The sequence below is a fragment of the Eleginops maclovinus genome, chromosome 7 (genome assembly GCF_036324505.1).
Source record: "Eleginops maclovinus isolate JMC-PN-2008 ecotype Puerto Natales chromosome 7, JC_Emac_rtc_rv5, whole genome shotgun sequence".
NCBI lineage: Eukaryota > Metazoa > Chordata > Actinopteri > Perciformes > Eleginopidae > Eleginops > Eleginops maclovinus.
Window position 1 is genome coordinate 2,391,768 of NC_086355.1, and position 22,091 is coordinate 2,413,858.

Below are 22,091 nucleotides of genomic sequence, written 5' to 3' on the forward strand. Positions count from 1 at the left end.
GAGTTAGATTCGATTCAATAACAGACGAAGAATATGTCATCCATCCAAATCTCAAAATAATATTTACATACTGTATAAGAGTTAAGAAATTTAATTTAATGTATACTAGGCAACACATGAAATATACAAAGTCCAATCAATTTTTTTATTCGAGGGTGTTGAATCTGCTGTTGAAAATCTAACCATTTTGTGACGTTTGGCGCATGCGCTTTATGTAGTAGATGCGAGGTGGGAAATTCATTCTATCGCGTTCCTTTTTATCCGTATTTTAGACATGAATTTCTGAATAGTTTGTGACTTATCAGCGTATTTAACTACACGAACATACTCCTCAGTTATTTTCGCATCGCAGTAAGTTCTCGCTTTGTTATCTGGTTTTGTTTCGTTATGTTTATGAGAGCATTATGGTTCTCTGTTTGCTTGCACACGTTGTAACGTTATGGTACATTTTGTGTGTAGCTATTGCATGTTATGTTATATGGCTAATATGAGCACTTGCGTTGCCAATTAATGGTGTGTTGCAACTGGAAGTTACTACACAGGTTAGACACATCATTGCAAAGTGTGCACGTATACCGAGCAGCCACGCTAGTCAGATAAATGTGATCAAATGTGCACCTTTTTCATGGAAATCCCAACAGAACAAAGTGCATAGTGGCATATCTTATGTTTTAAAATTCTATTTATGTCTGAATCTTCTACTTCTTTCCCTCTATTTCCATTTACTCACTAAGTGTATGATCGTTATTTTAACTAGCCACTGCATGATGTGTTTGTAGTATCACTAATATTTGGACCTTTGTTTTGTTTACATCCAATCAGACCACAGAACGATTGTCCCATCCCTGTGTGTGGAGGCTGACAGCCCCTAGGTGGGCACAGAATTCAAACCAACACTGACTGTGATTTTTCCCGGGGATTAGCAGCTTAGCTACCCGGTCGTGCAGAATGAAGATTGCAGTGGAAGGCTGCTGCCATGGGGAGCTTGACAAGATTTACGAGACCATTGCCTACCTGGAGAAGAAGGAAGGGGTGAAAGTGGAGCTGCTGCTCTGCTGTGGAGACTTCCAGGCTGTGAGAAATGAAGGCGACATGAAGTGCATGGCCGTACCCGCCAAGTACAGAACGATGCAGACCTTTTACAAGTAAGTTGTTTTCTTTAATCATGTTTTAAAAACTGCAAGATATGAGTCCAGGAATTTAAAACTGTGTTTTGTTGCAGATACTATTCTGGAGAGAAGAAGGCTCCAATCCTGACCGTCTTCATCGGAGGGAACCATGAGGCGTCCAATCACCTGCAGGAGCTGCCTTACGGAGGCTGGGTGGCACCTAACATTTATTATCTGGGTAGGAAACGTGCAGACAGGAGCTGTGATTATTCTGTTTCCATCTGTTAAGTCTCAGGTCTGACTTATTATGACCATTTATCCGTAGGTTATGCTGGAGTTATTCGGTACAAAGGGGTTAGAATTGGTGGCGTATCTGGAATATTCAAATCACATGACTACAGAAGAGGTAAGGGCTTTCTTTGACTGTCTAAATGTTTAAGTTTGACACATATTGCAGTATGTTAACAAGAAACCTGTGCTCTTCAAGGTCACCACGAATTCCCTCCATACAACCCTGATACACTTCGGAGCGTTTACCACATCCGAAATATTGAGGTCTTCAAATTGAAGCAGGTAAATATCCTCCATTCACCTTCTCTCTTGCACTCATTCAACCTTTATTCATCCGAACCCTGCATATTCCTTCCTAAATGTTTCCACCCAGATCCAGATGCCCATTGACATCTTCATGAGCCATGACTGGCCTCGTGGGATCTACCGCCATGGAAGTACGGGGGAGTTGTTGCGGAAGAAGAAGTTCCTGCGTCAGGAAGTGGAGTCCAACACTCTGGGGAGTCCTGCTGCGGAGGAGCTGCTGTCTCACCTGCAGCCCAACTACTGGTTCTCTGCTCACCTCCATGTGAAGTTTGCTGCCGTTATGCAACATCCGGTGAGAGAGAGGCAGGTTTTCTGCAGGAAGCTTACTGCTGCTAATGTCAGTGTTAGCCATTGTTGCATTTTGGATTGGGACTTAAATGATTGTGGGAACAAATCCAACCACGCCAGAGAAACCAGCAGCAGCTTTAAGTCACTTTGAGCTGCATGTTATGTCCTGAAAGGTGCTATGTACATCAATTCTTGTATAATAGCTATCTGATGTATTCATTTATTATTCTAACTCCGTGCATACTCTTGTCTTTAGCCTAAAGCTAACTCTGCTCCACGTGTGACCAAGTTCCTGTCCCTGGACAAGTGTCTGCCCCACAGGGAGTTCTTACAGGTGAGCGGACGTTTATTTAATATACAAAGATCCCGGTCAAGTTTAAGGCGTTTTAAACAAGGATTTATACACCTTGTGTTGCAGATTGTGGACGTTCAGGAGAGAGCGGGTTCTTCTGAAGGTCTTGAGTATGATCCAGAGTGGCTTGCTATCCTGAAGGCCACCAACAGTCTGCAGAGGACGACCCCTCACCCCTGGAACCCCCCCGAGAACAACGGCCTGCACGAAAGGTGAACAGATATATACACATGTAATTGGAGGTAGAGAACATGAACCCAAAAGAACCACAAGCATCACTCCTGGATCTGAAGAGACATGTGGGAGTTGCGTTTTTATTTTAGACTGAAAAAGTGTGACTAAAGCTCCAAGGAACAGCCAGAGCGTGTACGTACCTGTCATATTTGAAGCTGAACCTGTATTCATAAATTAATCAAACTCCTAGAATTTAAGGCTTGGCCAAAGGAAGCTGCTTGAACACACAGAGTGAGTTGTTTCTGTAGAAGGGAAATCCATGTTGTGTACTGCAATGGATATGTTGGATATATGTTATATTCAAAAGAGTCAACGAACGGTAGTTGTTGTTGTTGTTGTTGTTGTTGTTTTTATCAATCACATATTTGTATATATTCATGAATTTATTTTCAAGAATATATATTGTTATTGTTTAGAAGTGTCTTGATTTCCTAAACAAGCCAAAGTATATACTTCACTCCCTAACCACATGATGAGTAAGAAGCTGTTATTATGGCATGTTCTATGTTTGAATGTATGACTATAGACTGATTGTGATGATATAAAACACAGACGATGACTTTGTGTCTTGCAAAATAAAACTAGCCAATGGCGAGCTGCCATTATTACGCACAAACGTGCACATTTGAAGGATAAATTTGGCACAAAATAACATATATAATTGATATTTTGATGATAAACAATGATAATGCTTCACACAAATGTGTCAAAATATACATTGATGCAGAATTGTGATTTAATTTACTTCTCAGTTTGTTATTTTATAAGTTAAGACAGTCTTTACACTGATAGTTTTCAGAAAAGGTTGAATAAATTGACCTTTCCTCTCATACCTTTTGCAGTTTACGTAAACCCAGGTTACAGTGTGGCTTCATGTTGTGTTTTGTAACACCAGGTGGGACTTCAGGCCGTCCGAAGCAGCGATGATGAAGGTGATGGAGGCACTCAGCGGGGAGCTCACCATCCCTGAAAATTTCAGCCAGACGGTGCCGCTCTACGACCCCAACAAGCCCCAGTACCACCTCTCCCCCAGCTGCAGCACCAACCCTCAGACCACCGAGCTCTGCGCCACGTTGGGCCTCACGGACCTCTACGCCCACCTCTGCCAGGGAGGCGACGAGGGGGGGAGGATGCAGGCGGGGGAGGAAGACGATGACGACGGGCAGAGAGCGGGAAGCGGGGACGAGCCCAGCGGGTATCCGTCCGACACCTCGGGAATGTCCAGCTCAATAAACCCCGACGAGATCACGATAGAGGATGAGTGGGAGGAGGAGGAGGAGGAGGAGGTGGTTGTAAAAGGAAATAAGCCTCCTGTAGAGGGAGTTAGCACCCCCAGCCGCATGGTTCTCCCCCTTCCCAAATCATCACCCTCTCTTTCCAACATAATGAGTCTACCCCCCCCCTCACACTCAACACCAGCAGCATCCTCTCACTCTCAGTCTGCAGCAGAGAGGGAGGAACACTGGGAGGAAGACGATGGTGATGGTGATGATGAAGATGTCTCGGCTATGCAATGCCTCAAACGTAGCAGCGATGAGATCGAGACGCCCTGCAGTAAAAGCACGACTCCGAAAATCAAACGCCGAAACCAGGTCATCTACACGGCAGTGGACGATGAGGAGGGGGAGGTTTAGAGGTTAAAGTGTGAGGAGTCATTTCTACAACTCGTCAGGGTCTCCATTGTGATTGATTTGATTAATGTGTAAACTGTGTGCCATTTCGATGCAGCTTCTACTGATGTGGATTTGTTAAAAAGCCCAGAGAGCAGATCGTACACAACAATGGAGTTCATATCTGGATTTGGTTTCTACAGCAATGCTTTCTCTTTGTTAAAATAGGATTTTTATATATATTTTAATCAAACCAAGAACATTTTAGATTTGGGGTTTTTGTACGTCTTATTTCAAGGCCACATCAATTAGTAAAAAAACATTAAAATATCTTTGTCTTTTGAAATGAATTTCACACTCTTGTACAGTCACTTTGCAAAACATTTTAAAAGGAATAAAATAAATGATGATTTTTAACACATTTGTCATTTTTGTATTAGCCTATCACGTCCACTGTGTTGAAGCGCTAGCCAATAGGAGCGCAGGTGTACATAATGGTGAGGGGGGGGTCTTTGAAGACCGGTTACATGCACTAAAACCTACACTTCAAGAGACGTTGGAAATAGACCGGAGGGTTTCAGGGTGTTGGTGGTGCTGAGGGTGGGCCACACGCGGGACTTATGGGTGTGTAGTTCCACCCGCAACAGGCTCCGGTGTAGTGGGCAACCTTTCCTGGAGGTTCACCCCCCAGTGTCGCGCTGCATGTGGTTGGGTCTCGGTTATTGGCATCTTTTTAGCTGCTTTAAGACAGAACTGTTTGGAACTTAGGAACACAAATGAACACCAGACTCACATTGCATAAAGAGAGTGAATATATCCACCAATAAAACAAATACTAATTCAAGAAAAAGATTTACAGCAGATACCTTGATATTTTGAGGGCCAAAATCACATGTAACGTGTGTGGGGTTCCGAGTGTCTGTTTTGGGCATGTTGCTCGCTTTAATAAGAAAGCAAAGAAAGGTTTTGGCATCCTCATCTTTAGTTTATGTCAAAATAATCCAATTTTGAGGCTGTGATGGAGAGGAGGACCCTGAACACACTGTTGTCCATCATGGATAACCCCACCCACCCTCTCCACCCTCTCCACCTGCAGCTGGAAGGACAGCGGAGCTCCTTCTCCAACAGACTGCTCCAGCTCCGCTGTCACAAGGACAGGTACAGGAGAACCTTCCTGCCCTCTGCAATAACTCACTGCTCCATAGCCTCTCTGTGAACTGGACTTAACATGCACTCTGTACACTTAACGTTGTACATTTACACTGTATCATTATTACTGCCTTTTTGTTCATTTCATTTTTCACTTTCACTTTATTTTTTAGTTCTAATTATTTGTATTTGTTTTGCTTCTCTTTGTATTTTGCTGCTGCAACGCAAACATTTCCCAGTTTGGGATAAATGAAGTACTTCTGATTCTGAATAACCACTTTCAAACTAGAAAATACTCAGGGAGGGAATGTATTCACTAAGAACAAACAATCATTTTAAAAAACTAATAAATGTTTGATATTTCGGGGTCAAAATAATGTCAATGGTTTCTTTGTGTGAAGTACAAAGTTTTCCAGAGCTTGGTTGTGCAACTATGATTTTTGGTAACTAGTAAAAATGCATTTGAAAGTATTTTACAATCGATAAGTCTCATGTAAACGAAGGGGACTCGCCGATAGCCAGGAAGAGCTCATTGACGTTCATGGCTGTTTTAGCAGAGGTCTCCATGAAGAGCAAGCCAGTGTCTTCAGCGTACCTTTTAGAAAACTTGCAGGTCATAGTCACAAAGGTAAAGTCGTTTTGAATCGTGTTAAATCTGAACTGTTGGACCAAGTGAAATAAAAGCGATCGTCATTCTGCACTCAGAGCGCCATTCACAGCTTTATTGAACACTGAACATCCTCAAAGTGCTGATGACAAACCAAGTCTTGTTTTAATTGCACAGAACACGGAACCTACATGTGATCACTGAAGGATGAATGAGTGCAGAACAAAATGAGCCGTAAGTGTCCGGGGTGGGAAGAACAAACCATGTACTTCAAGTATGCTGAAAATAACGCAGAGCAAAATATCTTCCTTTGACACCAATTCCTGTTTAAGTCACCATCGATTGAGTCTTTTTTTGTGTGTGCGCTGCTAAAAATCAACATCCACCTTCCTTAAAATTAAGACAGTAATATATAACATACAGTGTATTCAACAAGATCTGTTTACATCCATACAGAGAGCCAAACAGTGAAGCCTAATGACAGGGTGCTCTTATCCGTTTACAGTACGAGCAAAAAGGAAAACAGGTTTTCCCGCACGTCACCTACGAAGCACGCAAACATGATTCACAGAAAAAGAAAACTGGGAATAGGCACTTCTTTTTTGTGTTTTCATCAAATCACTTCCTCATGTTCTTCAGCCAAGCACACACAGCTCAGTGTTAAGAGCATCATATTGATTTAAGCTAAATGAATAAGTTAAATAGTCACCATGATTCACCAGCAGCTCAGCCTTAGGACGCGGGACAGATGCAGGACACGTTAAACACAACACGGGCAGAATTTCTCCTTTTTTTTCTTCCTTTCATTCCTTCCCCAATACATCATTTACCTAATGCCAATTTACTTCACCTGGGCAGAGATGGACTACTACATTTCATGCTGTTACAATTAGCCCAATCACTTAGTGTGACAATGAAAATAAATCAGATTAAATGGGACATTTTAACCCTAACCCAAAAACACACATTTTACATTTTACCTGTAGTGCAATTCATCAATTTAGATTGCTTTTAGAGCTCAAAATACCACAAACAAACTCTCCACATGTCTATTTCTAGAAATCATGACCCAGTTTCTCAAAATAGTCCACAGACTTTGTAGTGAGCAGTTTCATGTAAGAGCTATTTTTCTTTCTACCAAACTAAACCCCAAAGAGCAGGTGCACGCTTCGTTTTTGCACGGATAGGGTTAGGCGGATCCTGCTTGAATAACTTGGTCATGATTTCTGGATAGAGACGGTTTTTAAGTACCTAAAGATATTTTGTGGCAGACCTGTCCCTTGTAAGCTGTTTAACAACATTGGATGCACTACTACTTTCTTTCAGTGTAAGGGATTGGTTCTTTGCTCCAGGTAAGTCATTAGTTATACATTAAAGTCATGTGACTACACACACTCCAGCTCGAGTCCTATGTAGTTGTTGTAAAGAGCTCCAGTCTTCACGTTTCTTCCTCCTTTTCGAGCAAACCCAAAATGTTTCAGGAACACGGCACTTCAGCAATCTCTCGTTAAGCAAGCAAGTCTGTCGGATCAAATGCATCACACGTAATGTCAAATCAGCAATCCTAAAGTGTGGGGGGCGAGGAGGAGGAGAAGGAGGAGAGCCTTTGTCAAAACACGGGACAATAAATATGTACAGATGGATTTATGTTGGGCAATCTGTGCCGGCGACACCAGGGAAGGTCAGGCAGGGGTTTACACACTACGGTTTCATTCCGGGGCTACACTATGTGTCGGCATACACAGCAGGGTCTGATTCACTAGGAGGAGGCGAAGCAAGCGTGTACAGCTTTGAAGAAGAAGAAGAAGAAAGCAGTCCTTTTTTGATCCTCCTTTTCCATCCTGGGCCAGTGTGTGTGCTGCTTGTTTTGTGCATTTTTGAAACGATGCAAGAAGAAAAATAATCACAATTAGTGCTAAATACTACAACAGGCTAGCCACGGTCTTCCACATTCGTTATCTTCCTCCTCTTAGTCTACCTCCCCTCTCCAAATCTCAGCGAGCCACAACTCCTACGCTTCCTTTCCTCGTTTCCTCTCCTTTAATTCCTGACAGGAGGATGAATGGAGGGCGAGGGGGGTGGGTTTCTGTCTGGTTCAGACTCCCCCCTTGTACGTTGGTGGAAGGAGACAGGATGGGTTCAGGGTGGTGGTGGTGGTGGTGGTGTGGAGGGTGGGGTTACAGACGGGACTCGTGGAGGCCTAGTTGCCCCCGCAGCAGGCTCGGGTGGAGTGGGCGTCCGGGTCCTGGAGGTTCACTCCCCGGTGTCGCGCTGCGTGTGTGGGGTTCTGGGTGTCTGTTTTTGGCATCTTTTTTGCTGCATTAACACAGGAATGATATGAGATGGAAAGAAAAAATTACACCAGACGCAGACTTTGGTACTAGAAGGTACAAAACAAATACTCCTTCGATAAGTCTCACGTAAAGGAGAGGACGCTCACCGATAGCCAGGAAGAGCTCATTGACGTTCATGGCTGTTTTAGCAGAGGTCTCCATGAAGAGCAAGCCGGTGTCTTCAGCGTACGTCTGAGCTTCCTGTTACACAAAACAAATATCAAATCAGAAACACTCTTACTCTTTAATGGCCTGCATAAGGTTTCTTATCTACTGATAGCCCTCTGTGAAGCATGACCTATGCCGACTCTACAAACACCTGTTGTGCAGTGCAGCCGCTGATTCATACGGACTCAAACCGCACATAGGTTTTAATGCAGCCACATGTAGTAAAAAATATATTGTGACCTAAAAAAATAAATGAGCATGAGCCGGATATCTGTCTCTACAATTAGGACTTAATGTCCCGATTATCCTGGCCAAAATGATAGCGATTCACAATACTCTCCCCATAATCCGACATTAAACCCAGAGGAATCACTGGATCAGTTGTTTAGAAACATGACTGTGGTGTGTATGTCAGTGAAATATGTAGGGGACTTTGATTGTAACAGGAAGAGCATAACCAGTGGCTGAACCAATCAAAACGCTGACGGTGTCATTACTCTATGTGTAATCAACACACACTTTGTTATGATGAGACAAAGCTAAATGTTATCTACTGCCATTTAAATCCGGGTATTTTTGATATGTATGGCAAGCTTTTCATGAGGATGTTGGAGACAGGAGGGGAGCTTGTTACCTCGTACTCTACTAGTCTCCTCTCTGCCAGGTCCGCCTTGTTCCCGGCCAGAGCGATCACGATGTTGGGACTGGCCTGCCTCTGCAGCTCCTTCACCCAGGCCTTCGCCCGCTCAAAGGTGTCCTGCACACACAGAACAAAATATGTATATCTTGATTTCAGAGCAGCTGTGAACCTGTCTTGTCATACCTCGGTTTCATTAGTTAGCCAGCTGTCAATCTTGTCTGTTAGCCAACCGCTAACCACCATTTTGACTAAGTCATAACTCTGAGAAAAAGTCAGAATTTTGAGAAAAAAATCAGAATTTTGAGAAAAAGTCAAAATTCTGAAACAAATTCAGAATTTTGTGTAACACACAAAACACAATTTAACGTATTCAAAACATTTATCATCATATCAAAGGTGTCCTGCACACACAGCACAGAGGTCAGAGAGACCAACAACACACAGGTAAACACCGGGCACAGAGGTCAGTGAATGTGTGCTTGAGTAAAACATACATATCAGAATCAGAATACCTTTCCCACAGAGGGGAAATTTGGCAGGTTTTATCAGCAGTTAGAGATCAAAACGGTTTATACTTTACCGGCTTGGTGATGTCGAAGACGACGATGGCGGCCTGAGCTCCGCGGTAGTACATTGGGGCGAGGCTGTGGTAGCGCTCCTGTCCCGCAGTGTCCCAGATCTCAAACTTCACCGTGGTGTCGTCTAAACACACCGACTGAGCCAGAAACGCCGCTGAAGAAAGAGAGGGGAATAACAAGCTATAACCAGGTGCTCTAAAAACCTTAAAACCACAACAGCAAAACTATAGCAGCAAACTCATGCAGCGTAATAATAATATTCTCATTTCTTCCAGACATACCATCACTATTCCTCTACATGTACACCGGCACAACCCTTAACTAATAGAAAGGTTAAGTGAAAGTCTTGTGAAGTATTGGACCACACATTCATTTCCTGAGCTCTGTTAAATGTCCTCATCTTCTCTGCTTACAGTACATAAATCTGTTTACAATCCACATATTTCTACATATTTACAGTGCTTTATTCCTCGGTACAGTATTTACTTTACAATCTATCTTGTTCTTGTTTACATGTACAAACTGAACTTTTACTGCATTTGAACTTGCACTATTTGTATGCCATTTCCTTTAGCTTTTAAGTATACTGCATGATGCATTGTTGGAGAAGCCTGTATCTTTTGGGCATATGATAATAAATAGTCAACCCTACTATATCGCCGTGATATTAAAACCAGCGTATTTTATCAGACCTATTGGGATGTTTGATTACCTAGTCTTAATACTAATGCCAATTACAGGACTGAAGTATTCCCTTAAAACCACCTGATGAGCATTTAACACACCCTCTTGCCCTCACTCCCATTTATCCCCTCACACACACAAACACACACACACACACACACACACCTCCTATGGTCGTCTCCTGGAACTCGTCGAACTGCCCCTTGACGAAGCGCAGGACGAGGCTGGACTTGCCCACCGCCATGTCCCCCAGCAGCACCAGCTTGAACTGGCAGATCTTGGTTTGTGGTAGTGTGCCGTTCGTGCGGCCTCCACTGCCTCTGGAGCTCATACCGGCAGGGGGGGTTGCGCCTCCTCCCTGGGGGGCGGGGGGGGAAGATATGGGGGGCTTTCGGGGATGTCAGTCCCTTGCAACGCCTTCCAGAGTGGAGTGAGGTCTCGCTGATGTGTCCTGACGTCTCTTCACTCCCTGCTTTATCTGCGGGAAGAAGTGACGGGTTATGTTTTGGTGCAAGATGACATGTAGAGGAATAGGGAGGGCTGCACGTTGAGTTTTCCTTTAATTTGATAGGGAGACAATTCCATTTAACATGATTCAGGTAGTGAAACCGGCCCCTGCCACATGCATATTCAGGGTAAATGTTCTCTGTGGCCGGTCACCTGTCACCATGAGAAATAAGGTTTCTCTACATTAAGTAAACATTGTTTTATCTTTATGCAGAAGCTGGTATATTTAGATCTATATTGGGGTTTTACTGTTGCCGTTCACCGTACTGCTAGCTGCTCAGGTGCCCTCTTGTCTTTGCGTACATCTGGAAATACATATAGGAACTCATTTGTAGAAAACAAAATGAGTCAAGCTCTCAGTTTGGGATTATACAAAGTTGTACAATATTAGATTTTACATGGGGATGCTTACCGTCATCCAAAAAGAAAAGTGGTTAGGTATGCCGGACTGATTTGAAACAGTCACATCGGGTCCAGTTCATTTTGTTTGTATGATGTCCTCTGTCTTTATTACTTATTGAATTTAGGATGTTGTCTTCTATATCCTTAAATAAAATTGAACAATAAATCCAACATGGACTCGTGGAAGGAAGAGCAAGACACAACTTTGCATTGCAACTGAATTTCTTTATATAACAACCAACGCTTCTATAATGAAAAGACAGACGGATAATTCTGTGTCCAATAATTCAGAATCACCTCTAAAAATGTTTCTGATTGCTGTCCCTTCATCCTGCAGTGAAACCTGAGCTTCAACAGGCAAGCTGCTGGAACTAATTTGATAAAAACAGAATGAGTCAAGCCTTCAAAAAGATGTAGCTCGTACCTTTTTAGTTTAGACATGAACATAAGGAATAGCAAGACACTACTTTGCATTTCTGTGTTCACATCTTACCTCACAAACACTCCAGACACAAAGATGATTGCTTTGCTAGAAAAGGGAGGATAATTCCTGCAGAAAAGGCATCTTCCAGCCCTGATTGTCTCCTCTGTGTGCAGAGATTCAGACATGTTTGATAATATTCCTGTGCTAGCTGTGTCCCTTCATCCTGCAGTGAAACCTGAGCTTTAGCATGGATGCTTCTCACATTGCTCTCTCCCACCTGATACACTTCAATACTGACAAACATCCACCCCTGCAGCAAATCAGTCCCTTAAAACCACCTCGTTTTGAAGTGTGAATGTCACTATTATCAGCAGCTTATCGGATCGCTGTGCTAACGGACCCCCTCATTCCAGACGAAACTCAATCTATATTTCGACGCCAGAATAAACAAATACCAGCTGATTGTTTGAATAATAAAGAGGTACTGAGAGGAAATTTTAAGGAATATTCACCGTGTTTACTGGGGTTTCAGCAGATATCGCAGGTTTCACTGTTGACAATTTGGCTTCATCAGCTGGTGAGAGAAATGCTAACACTTCCTGTAGGTTTGCGCATGCGCAGTGAGTGCCGCATTGTCAAACCGTGTGAAGAACAACCGCATTTATTATATTTATGTATTTCATGTTTATTCATTTATTCCAATTACCTGCCCCTTATTAATACAATAAACACAAATTAAAATCGATTGTCTGTCAGTCACAGCTGCTTACAAATACTTACAGTACCATGAAACCAAAATCACAATCTAAAGTCAACACAACAACAACCATAATTACATGAGGTTTATATTACCAATGTTACATTTTGAGTGAACTTATAACCCAAATGAAAGCTTTATGAATTTATGTAGTTGTTATTTACTACTTTTAAGCAAAAGAAATAAAATATCTTGAGTTCAGAGCAGCTGTGAATTTCATTGGTTGAAACAGCTGTCAATCTTGTCTATTGGCCAATCGATAACGAGCTTTATTACCTATTCCGTTTTTGTAATGGTGGGTGACTAAACAGAACCGTAGGAGCTAAGAAAACGGTCAGAATTTGGGGAAAAATAATTTATGAGCAGAAAGTCAAAGTTCTGAGAAAAAGTCCGAATTTTGAGAACAAATCAAAATTTTGAGAAAAAATCCGTACAAAGACTGCCAAAGACGAAATAAATATTATTTTATTATTACAAGTATAATCAAAGTCCAACCAGGAATATAACCATGGCACAAACTCTGTAAATCATCGAAATGACCAGCATTCATTTTACCTGTGTGTCCTCCAAGCCGCAGGGGGCGCTGTGTTCCAGAGAGGGAAGCACCCGGAAGTCTTTCCCACATGAAGGATGTTTTGAAATGTTCTGTGGCTCCTCAATTCTATCATGAAAATGGACATTTTGATTTAATATACTGTGAAATATGTGTTGTATTTTACCTGCGAATTACAAGACAACTTGCTGACATTATGCCGACAACAAATAGAAAGAGACAGGGCAGGGACACCGCTGTAAGTCTTATATATAATATAAATACATATAAATATTGCATTTATTACAACAAAAGATGATATAAATAGTATTATTATTTCCATTGCAATCCACTGTAGACTTTTTATATACTTTTACTTACTGTTTTACAGAGTTTGCATCTCTCTCTATATATTTCTTTTTTTAATATATATATATATATATTTCTTTTTTATATATAAATATATATATTTCTTTAGTTAATTAATTAATGCTATATCTGATCCCTATGTCATGCACTATTTTATGTGTTGGATTTCCATTATTTACTTGAGTATTTACTTAGCAAGTATATAATGAGCATTTATCTTGACAGCAGGTCTCATTGCTTTTTAACTTCCTTAACTACTCAACATTTACTCAAGTAATCTGGATATTTCCGTTACCCAGGCCTAAGTTGACAATTGTTTTGTGTTTTTTGTTGCTTGATCCAGGTTCAGGGGACCAACGACAGCAGTGTGGTCAGCAAAGTGTCTGCTGCAGCTCAGGGATATTTCCAGGACGCCTTCCTCCAACACTTTGTTTGCAAAGTGGCCAGAAGAGCCCCGCTCATCAACAGGTCATAATTACCTTTGCATTGAAATTCAAGCCATATTTGAACTATAGCATTTTTAGATCTTGGTCATTTTTACTCAGTATTTTGACTTAATGAAGGATTTTATTCATCAGAAATGGCATTTAGATTGTGCGCAGTTGTATACAAACCATAGTATACAGTATATGATGAAATATAACAATAACAATCACTATTTTAAAAGACATTCTGAAGTGTATTTGCATGTTTTAGGGGCTACTATGTGCGCTGGAGAGCTGTGGACCACTGTGTGAAGAAGTTCCTACAAGTTACTGAAAACTGCCCGAAGAGACAGGCAAGTTATCAGCATGTCAAACACTATGATGTTCAGATGTTTGCTTCATAAAGGGTAAAGTATTCTACCTTAATTTATATGTTTTATTCATTTCCTATCCTTAGATTCTGTCTTTAGGCGCGGGGTTCGACTCTGCGTATTTCCGCCTGCATGCAGAGGAAGCCCTGGACAGAGCTGTGGTGTTTGAGGTGGATTTCCCTGATGTCTGCCGACGTAAAGCTGCCCTCATCAACGCTAACATCTCACTGAGGGGGCTGTTGGACCCACATTTACCTTCCCCTACAGGTGAGTCATTCCCTTCACACATTTACCTGAGATTTAAAGAGATTGTAGTAGTCATATAGCGTAAGGGTATATGTTCCTGTGTGTCCTCAGGTCCGGTCTATGTGCACAGTGGTCAGTACCGTCTGCTGGGGGTGGATGTGAGGGAGGAGGCGCAGGTGGAGGAGGCTCTTAGTGCAGCTGGGCTTGACTGGGCGGCTCCCACTCTGATTCTCTCTGAAGTGGTGCTCACATACATGGAGACACAATGGTGAGGATTGAAATGTGATCCATTTACGGGACCATATCGCACTTTTTGTGTAGGCAATTCCTATTAAAAAGTGGTGGATTTTAAGAGTTTGTGGTCTATCTTAGATATCAATAATAATATTTGAGACTTCTGAGGGATGGTGAAGGCGTGGCATAAATTATTGACATTAATAAGCCTGTAATATTAGTAGTTGTTTATGTTGTTTACTGTATTTTCTCCTCTAGATTGTCTTTTCTTGGTTTGTGTATTGAAAAAAAACCATCATTAGAAGATCTGCTTTACAGAGTCTCAATATTTCGGCCGATCCTAAACCCTTAGAGCTTTAAGAACGAGTTAGAGAAGTTCTGAATGAATTGTTGTTGTTATATGTTCTTCCAGGTCAGACGCTGTCATATGTTGGGCCACTAAGCTCCTGCCACAGTCTCTCTTCGTCATGTACGAGCAGATTCATCCTCGCGATCCCTTCGGACGCATCATGCAGGATCACTTCCTGAAACTAAATTCCACTCTGCACGCCCTCCAGCAATACCCCGACACAGCTGCACAGAGGCACCGCTTCCTGGACCAGGTCAGTGAGCAGACAGTTTGTACTTATGAACACATCTTGGTTATTGTAGCTGTGATTTCTATAGTATGCACACATGTTGAATCAAGAGGTGTGTTTGTCTGCAGGGCTGGGAGCAGTGTGTGTGTCTGGATATGAACGCCTTCTACTTTGGGCTGGTCCCCGAGGAGGAGAGGAGCAGAGTGGAGAGCCTGGAGCCGTTTGATGAGTACGAGGTGAGCTGATCAAATGTGTGTTTGGCTGATGACCACTTCTCTATCGCATCAAATAAAACGTCCTGGTAACAATGCTGTAAATCCTTCAGGAGTGGCACCAGAAGTGCTCTCACTACTTCATCCTCACAGCCTCCCGAGGCTCCCTGATGGCTGAGGCGTTACTCCCACATCCTCCAGGTAGATATCACTTTGTTCCTCTCGTGGAAAAACACTTTCCACGAACACCTTCTTTTATTGCCTCATTATCTCCAGTGCCGTCCATACTCCCGTCCTGGAGCACCTCAGCCCTGAGTCTGCGGCCCCTCCCGGTGTGTGTGGAGGGTCTGGGGACGGCCTCCACCTCTCTGAGCACGGGGAGGGTACTGCTGACAGGAGGGAGCAGCAGAGGAGGCAGGGGGCCCGTCAGCAGGGTCCTGCTCAGGGGCCAGGGAGGCTGGAGGTGTGTCAGTGTGGAGACAGCAGGGGATTTGGGTAAGAGGATGAGCTGATTATGAGTTTCAGTAGATTTTAGGATTCTTTTTTACTCATTTGATCCCCAAAAAATGTATAACTCAAGAGCGTTCTGAAGTCCAAAAGTGAACATTTACAGATAAAACAGGGATGTGATATTTAAGCAGTTGTTTCATGTGTTGCAGGAGTTCGTCTCTACCACACGGCGACCTCTCTCCCTGGAGGGGGTGGGTTGGTATTCGGGGGTCGCTCCTCTCCTCTGAAACCAGCCAGAGGCCTCTTCAGAGTATCGCTGGTCCCCGGGGGTCCACAGGATCCTCTCCACTCAGAGGACCCGGGGAAACTCTGTGTGGAGGAGATGGTCTGTACGGGTGAAGCGCCACTGCCGAGATGGAGGCACTCTGCTGCCACCGTCAGGCACAAAGGTGAGGCCAAACAGGAAGTATTACGGGATTTCTTTAACCACTTTGATTGTTAAGTACTTATTTTACTTCAAAGCGTTATGATTTGTTCTGCAGGTGAAGACTTTCTGTTTGTGTTTGGTGGAAAGAATGAATCACAGCCAGTCCTGAGTGACGGTTACTTCCTGTGTGTTGAGCGGCAGCACTGGAGAGAGGTTGGTTTAGTCTTTATTACAGATGTAAAAACACACTTCACATTCGACACAATGAACAGTACTGAGGTACCCGATATTATTTTACATACACCTCATTGATTTCTTAAGATATTATTGATGACAAATGATCAAACATGTATATCACTTTTTTTTATGACATTTTTGTAAATTTTTTCACATATTTATTTAGTTTCTCAGATAAAAAATCGACCAAATATATATTTTTTATTTCTGCGTGAGGGAGAAAAGGGATTCAGCTGTAGTGTTGTGTAGAGGGTTAGGTCAATCTGACTAAAACACTCATTTGACCTAACGTAGGTAATTGATGAGAGTATGAAAATGTTCCTCCATGACGCTCAGTGTGTGTGTGTGTGTGTGTGTGTGTGTGTGTGTGTGTGTGTGTGTGTGTGTGTGTGTGTGTGTGTGTGTGTGTGTGTGTGTGTGTGTGTGTGTGTGTGTGTGTGTGTGTGTGTGTGTGTGTGTGTGTGTGTGTGTGTGTGTGTGTGTTATTTCCAGATGCCAGTAGAGGGCGCAGCACCAGAGGCCCGTCACTCCCATTCAGCCTGTTCCTATCAGGGAGGCCTGGTGCTGTTCGGAGGAGTAGACAGTGGGGGGGTTCCTCTGGGGGACACAGCTGTGTTAAGGCCGACTGACAGGGGCTTCTGCTGGGAGAGAATAGACGTGCAGCCCCCCCCTGTGCCCAGGTCTGAGCTTTCACATCATTCAGTCCATCAAAATGAAACTCTGATGCCATGTCCTGAAGTTTCTACTCTTGAATCTTTGGAAAGTATTCAAACTTGCATCTTTATTCCCTGTTTGGTTCCTAAGGAGGACATTTGTTATACCTATCTCTGCTTCAGGTACTCCCATACAGCCCATGTGATCGGTGAGAGGCTGCTGGTGGTTGGAGGGGTTTGGCTGCATTCAGACGGAGTTCCAGGAGTCCTCATGATCCACCTCAGCACCCGCTGCAGTGTGGAGTTCAGAATGGACACGGTCCGTTGGAATATGGGACTTTCCTTTATTGATGCATCCTCCCCAGTTGTAACGGCCTTGTCTGATTCTCTGTGTTTCTTCCCTCTCCAGACCGCGGTGCCTTGGCCTCTGATGCTCCACTCCTTCTGCTCGGAGCTGACGAACCCCGGAGACCCGGAGCTGCTGCTGATCGGAGGAGGAGGAAACTGTTTCTCCTTCGGGACTCACTTCAACCTGCAGCCGGTCACTGTGGACCTCAGAGCCGCGCTGAGATAAAGCAGACATCCAGACTCACATCACAGGCAGGAAGGATGAACTTATATTAGATGAAAAAGAGCTGCAACAATTAGTGGATTTATTGATCTGTAAATAAACTATTTTTATATTTTCTTCAGTTATTTAAGTCATTCTTCATGCATAAATGAAAGCCTCTAAAATATGAAGATGTCCAGCTTTTCTCTTTTCTATATCCTTTTAAATAAAATATCTTTGGGTTTCTGATTTAAAAACACAAGATTTGAAACCTCACATTGGACTTTGAGAAACTTAAATGCACAATTTCGACTATTTTCTGACATTTCAGAGACCAACAAATACATGTATACAGTAGGAAATAGACAGAGATGAATCTATTATGAAATCTTAAGCCGTGATTTACAGTTTTTTACCACTGATATCATCTTAAACTCAACACCCATGAAATCACAGACTAGCTTACCGGGAAGAGGGCCAAATAACGCTTCAGATGTTGGTGATGGAAATACTGCTATGACCATATTTACAGGAGTCCCTTGACCTCTCACCTCAAGAAATCTGGATGGAAATTGGTTGTATAATCCCAACAAGTCTCCCCTTTACAGACATATCCACCTTTTGGTAACACATGCAATTTAGGGCCAAATTCATCATTCTCAAATAGGTGTATTTTAACATTTCTGCACCATAGTGTCCCTAAACAGTTGGAAATTGTAATGTGATAAATCAATAATGAAAAGTGTGAGTACTTGCATCCCTAATTAGGGACGTTTTGGACCGATCACGTATTCAAAACAACTGTCATTTCCTCAGAAGAGTGGATGTGTTGGGGGGGGGGGGTCAAAAGACTCCTGTGTGGGAAATCAAAACAGGAAATGTGCTCAGTCTGCTCATTGGACAGGTTTTATTTTGGAGACCTCAGTTCAAAAGCACAAAATAGTCAATCAAATCTTGCCACGTGTTTGGAAGTGTGTGTGAAATCATTCGGTGAAGCGTCTGAAGGACTGCACCGTGGGACTGGCGGCCCCCCAGTCCCCGTGCTTGCAGTACTCGCCCTTCTCCAGGAAGTACTGGCGCCCGCGGTAATTGGGATTCTCGTAGAAAACCCACCAGCCGTCCAGGATCTTGCAGGAGTGCACCTCCCTCCAGCGGAACTTCTCCAGCAGGGAGGGGCAGTCCTCGGAGGCCTCGAAGGCCTGGCCCCCGAAGTCTTCCTTGTCATACAGCTGGATCTTATACTGGGCCCCCCCGGTCTGCAAGAGGAGGAGAGGAAGAGAGAGGAAGATAGGTGGTATTAATGCAGGGGGTTGTGGATGAGTGGGGAGGGGATGAGGATACTTTGCCATCTTTTCCCCGGTAACTGCGTCCCGTTTGGAAGCGTTGCCCCCCCTGCATCAGATAAGCACCCCTCACTGTTTGCTTCATGCTGCATAAACAGAGCAAACTCTACACATGCAGCTCGTACAACTCAGATTGATCTGTGAGTGTGGCTGCGGGCTGTGGGTCAGTTGGACCAGCAGCTCGTACTGATGGCTGACCCTCGTATTGGTTTCCATCCACGAAGCCCTGCGGACATGCAGCATCGGAGCGTGACCTCCAATCCGTCTCTCTTCTGCGCTGGCTTTTAACTGTGCTACAAACTCCTGACTGCTTGAGTCATGAAGCCAACGTTTATGGAGGAAAAATCACTACTAGGAGTCACTTTTTTGTGCAGGTTACTGGTGATTTAAGAGATCTGCATGCTCAGTAATCCTTGATCCCACCAGACCCTGGAGGTTTAATGAGGTCATATCTCACTGGTGTTTTAAAGACTTTGCAATCAATCTCATCCTAAAAACTTCCTCTGTTTGTCTTGTTTTTGTTGGTATGGTGCTTTCTTTAAATTAGGACTGTATTAGGGTCAAAAGCATCCAATTATGCCGTCTTAATGGAAGGTGGAACAGTTTATCGAGTCCATTTTTCCACAGGCTGTTTATTTAAAGTATCACACACTATCGACTGGGGGTATGGACTCTGTTGTGTGCCAAATCACAAACTGTATGTAGGTAACAAGTAAACAACAAGTAAAAGTACAAATGTATTCGTACTAAAACTGAAAGCTGTCATTATGCAGAATGGCCGTTCTCTGGATTATGATTAATGATCCATTAATGCGTAACGCTTTAATGTTGCAGTCAGTAAATGTGGAGCGAACTTAAATTACTTTTAGCACTCATCGCTAATAGTACTTCCTGATTTACGAGTTGATTCAGGTTTGGTATTTATCATTTCCAAACCTGCAAAGTCCTAAATGATGTGGAAAGATTCGGTTATTAATTACTGCACTTGTAATGATCATGTTTGAGGAAGGAATGAGTTCACTTTGCTGCCTTGCTTCTGTCCTTGTATGTTGAAATAGTGTCACACAGATGTCTGACTTACAAAGTGGACCATCTTGCAGGAGCTGAGGCGGTCGTTGAGGCCCATCCAGCGCTGGGAGTCTGGGTACTCCCCCCGGGTCAGGACGTACTGGTAGCCCATGAAGTTGGGCCTCTCGTACACCACCCAGGCGCCGCTCTCCACCCGGATGGAGTTGCAGCGGCTCAGGTAGGCGTGGAAGTCGGAGCAGTCGCTGTCGCACTCATAGCGGCGGCCCTGGAAGTTCTTGTCCTCGTAGAACGCAATCTGAGAGACGGGGGAGCACGGAGGCTTCGTTCAGCACCGCAGAGAGGTCAGACAGGTCACGTCATAACGACAGGAGCTTTACAAACAGCTTTTCTGATTTGGGAAGCGCTGAAAAGCATCTTTTTTCATTGGAAGCTGCAGCTTTAACCTCCAGTAATGAAATGATTACACCTAGATCTGCAAAATAGGTTCAAACTAAGAACATTTACTCAAGTTTTGTACAATTTTGAGTTTTCTTTACTTGATTATTTCAATTTTCTGCAACTTTTTATCTCTATTTGACAAATTTGATAGTTTCTACTAACTTTGATGGCTTTACCTTTGAAAATTCAGATAAAATACAAAAAGCATAAGCAACAAATACTGTACCATTATTACCAAACGATAGGTTGATGGTGCTGTATGTTGGTTAAATATAAAAGCTACCTTTGGTACAGAATGATGAAAACAAGCTCTTCCTTTAAAAGCTGCACATTTAAAGTGATGAATGCAGCAGTAAGGTGTCGAATGCATGATTTCTAACTCTGGTTTTACTCCTTTAACCAAAGTAAATGGGAAAAGCCAAGTGGAATAAAAGTAAGTGAAAGAGAAACTAAGGTTTTCAACACAGACATGCTCTGTTTTCAGTCAAAGCCTTGCAATGAAATCCTGAAATATTGAATTAATATTAATTAAAAGTGCTCCTGATGCAAGAGGCCCGTATCAGAAAGATGATATTGCATTACTGGATTATAACCATGCATGCATTAATGTAGCAGGAGCCAAAAATGGAGCCAATTTCAATAAAGTTACTCCAGTAATTCCTGCCGGGAGGGTCCCTTCAGTGTTGGAAGGAGTACTAAGTAAAATAATAATAATAAAATCCTGCAAACAAAACGTTTCAGTAAAAATGTAGAAATATAAAGTTTAAGAAGTGAAAGTGCTCAGAGGCCGATTCAGAATCTCATAGATTATTACTGGATGATACTCATGCATGCATTACTGTTGCAGCTTCTACTTTACAGCCCACTGAAGTTCCTCCACTGTTTGGCCCCCAGTATTTCCTGCAGAGAGGGTCCCATCTGCAGCTCCAAACCCCCACAGAAATCCTTCCCTCTGGTGTTAGCTGTCAGTCAGACTCACCCTGCCCATGGTGGATGTGTGTGTGTTTGATGCTCTCGGTGGTGATGGTGCTCCCCTGAGGTCTCGATGTTGCCTTGGCCCCCTCACCACTCACTTTTATACCCCCGGGCCCCCGCCCCCGTTTACAAACAGCTTCATCGGGGCCAACAGGGGGAACAATCGCTTTGTCATGAAAATGAGATCCAAAAATTGAGTCAGTGATTCTGGTCCTATTCAGTTTTTCCAGAAAAGGGAGGAAGGATTACGGCATAATGGGCCCGGGAACGGTAAACGTCCATTCACCCCCCCTACTTCCCTCCTGGCTGGGTGTAGTGCCCACCCCACTGGTGCACATGCCAGCTCCACCAGCTTCACCCCCCACCTGGTGAGGCTCGCCAACTCAGGCCTTACTGCTGCCTTACGGAAGGATCCCGAGAGAGTGGAGGTCGCATTTCGGGCCTTTACTTAAGAAAAAGTACTGAAACTGTAAAATACTCCTTTACAAGAAAAAGCCTCCATATAAACTCTCAAATGTGTATATTATTACTGATGTATGCTTTGCTCTTCTATATTAAATAAGGTAGCTTATTCTTTATTATT

General features: G+C 43.2%; 4 protein-coding genes across 5 annotated transcripts; 2 read left to right on the forward strand and 2 right to left on the reverse strand.

Annotated features, from left to right (window-relative positions):
* The first annotated feature begins 194 nt into the window (after positions 1 to 194).
* dbr1 (debranching RNA lariats 1) lies at positions 195 to 4,607 on the forward strand. The gene is made up of 9 exons (XM_063887153.1): positions 195 to 351; positions 823 to 1,145; positions 1,223 to 1,347; positions 1,435 to 1,515; positions 1,597 to 1,682; positions 1,774 to 1,998; positions 2,251 to 2,328; positions 2,413 to 2,558; positions 3,476 to 4,607. The coding sequence occupies exons 2-9, from the start codon at positions 949 to 951 to the stop codon at positions 4,212 to 4,214; spliced, it is 1,677 nt and encodes a 558-aa protein (XP_063743223.1). The 5' UTR covers positions 195 to 351; positions 823 to 948; the 3' UTR covers positions 4,215 to 4,607.
* Positions 4,608 to 6,040: 1,433 nt separating this feature from the next.
* On the reverse strand, positions 6,041 to 12,309 carry rab5b (RAB5B, member RAS oncogene family). The gene is made up of 6 exons (XM_063888386.1): positions 12,195 to 12,309; positions 10,515 to 10,827; positions 9,668 to 9,819; positions 9,082 to 9,204; positions 8,387 to 8,480; positions 6,041 to 8,262 (listed from the first exon to the last, which is right to left on the reverse strand). Exons 2-6 carry the CDS (start codon positions 10,678 to 10,680, stop codon positions 8,147 to 8,149), a joined length of 651 nt encoding a protein of 216 aa, XP_063744456.1. The 5' UTR covers positions 10,681 to 10,827; positions 12,195 to 12,309; the 3' UTR covers positions 6,041 to 8,146.
* A 750-nt stretch (positions 12,310 to 13,059) lies between these two features.
* lcmt2 (leucine carboxyl methyltransferase 2) lies at positions 13,060 to 17,865 on the forward strand. Of its 2 annotated transcripts, XM_063887013.1 has the most exons (14): positions 13,060 to 13,230; positions 13,684 to 13,808; positions 14,037 to 14,118; positions 14,223 to 14,403; positions 14,494 to 14,650; positions 15,029 to 15,218; positions 15,323 to 15,430; positions 15,520 to 15,607; positions 15,683 to 15,901; positions 16,066 to 16,305; positions 16,399 to 16,496; positions 17,013 to 17,200; positions 17,357 to 17,492; positions 17,583 to 17,865. In XM_063887013.1, exons 1-14 carry the CDS (start codon positions 13,063 to 13,065, stop codon positions 17,745 to 17,747), a joined length of 2,145 nt encoding a protein of 714 aa, XP_063743083.1. In that variant the 5' UTR covers positions 13,060 to 13,062; the 3' UTR covers positions 17,748 to 17,865. The 2 variants fall into 2 exon arrangements, with proteins under 2 accessions (XP_063743083.1, XP_063743081.1); XM_063887011.1 differs by having other exon boundaries at positions 15,520 to 15,901.
* Positions 17,866 to 18,607: 742 nt separating this feature from the next.
* On the reverse strand, positions 18,608 to 21,589 carry crygs2 (crystallin, gamma S2). The gene is made up of 3 exons (XM_063887014.1): positions 21,513 to 21,589; positions 20,148 to 20,390; positions 18,608 to 18,979 (listed from the first exon to the last, which is right to left on the reverse strand). The coding sequence occupies exons 1-3, from the start codon at positions 21,519 to 21,521 to the stop codon at positions 18,707 to 18,709; spliced, it is 525 nt and encodes a 174-aa protein (XP_063743084.1). The 5' UTR covers positions 21,522 to 21,589; the 3' UTR covers positions 18,608 to 18,706.
* Between the last annotated feature and the right edge of the window lie 502 nt (positions 21,590 to 22,091).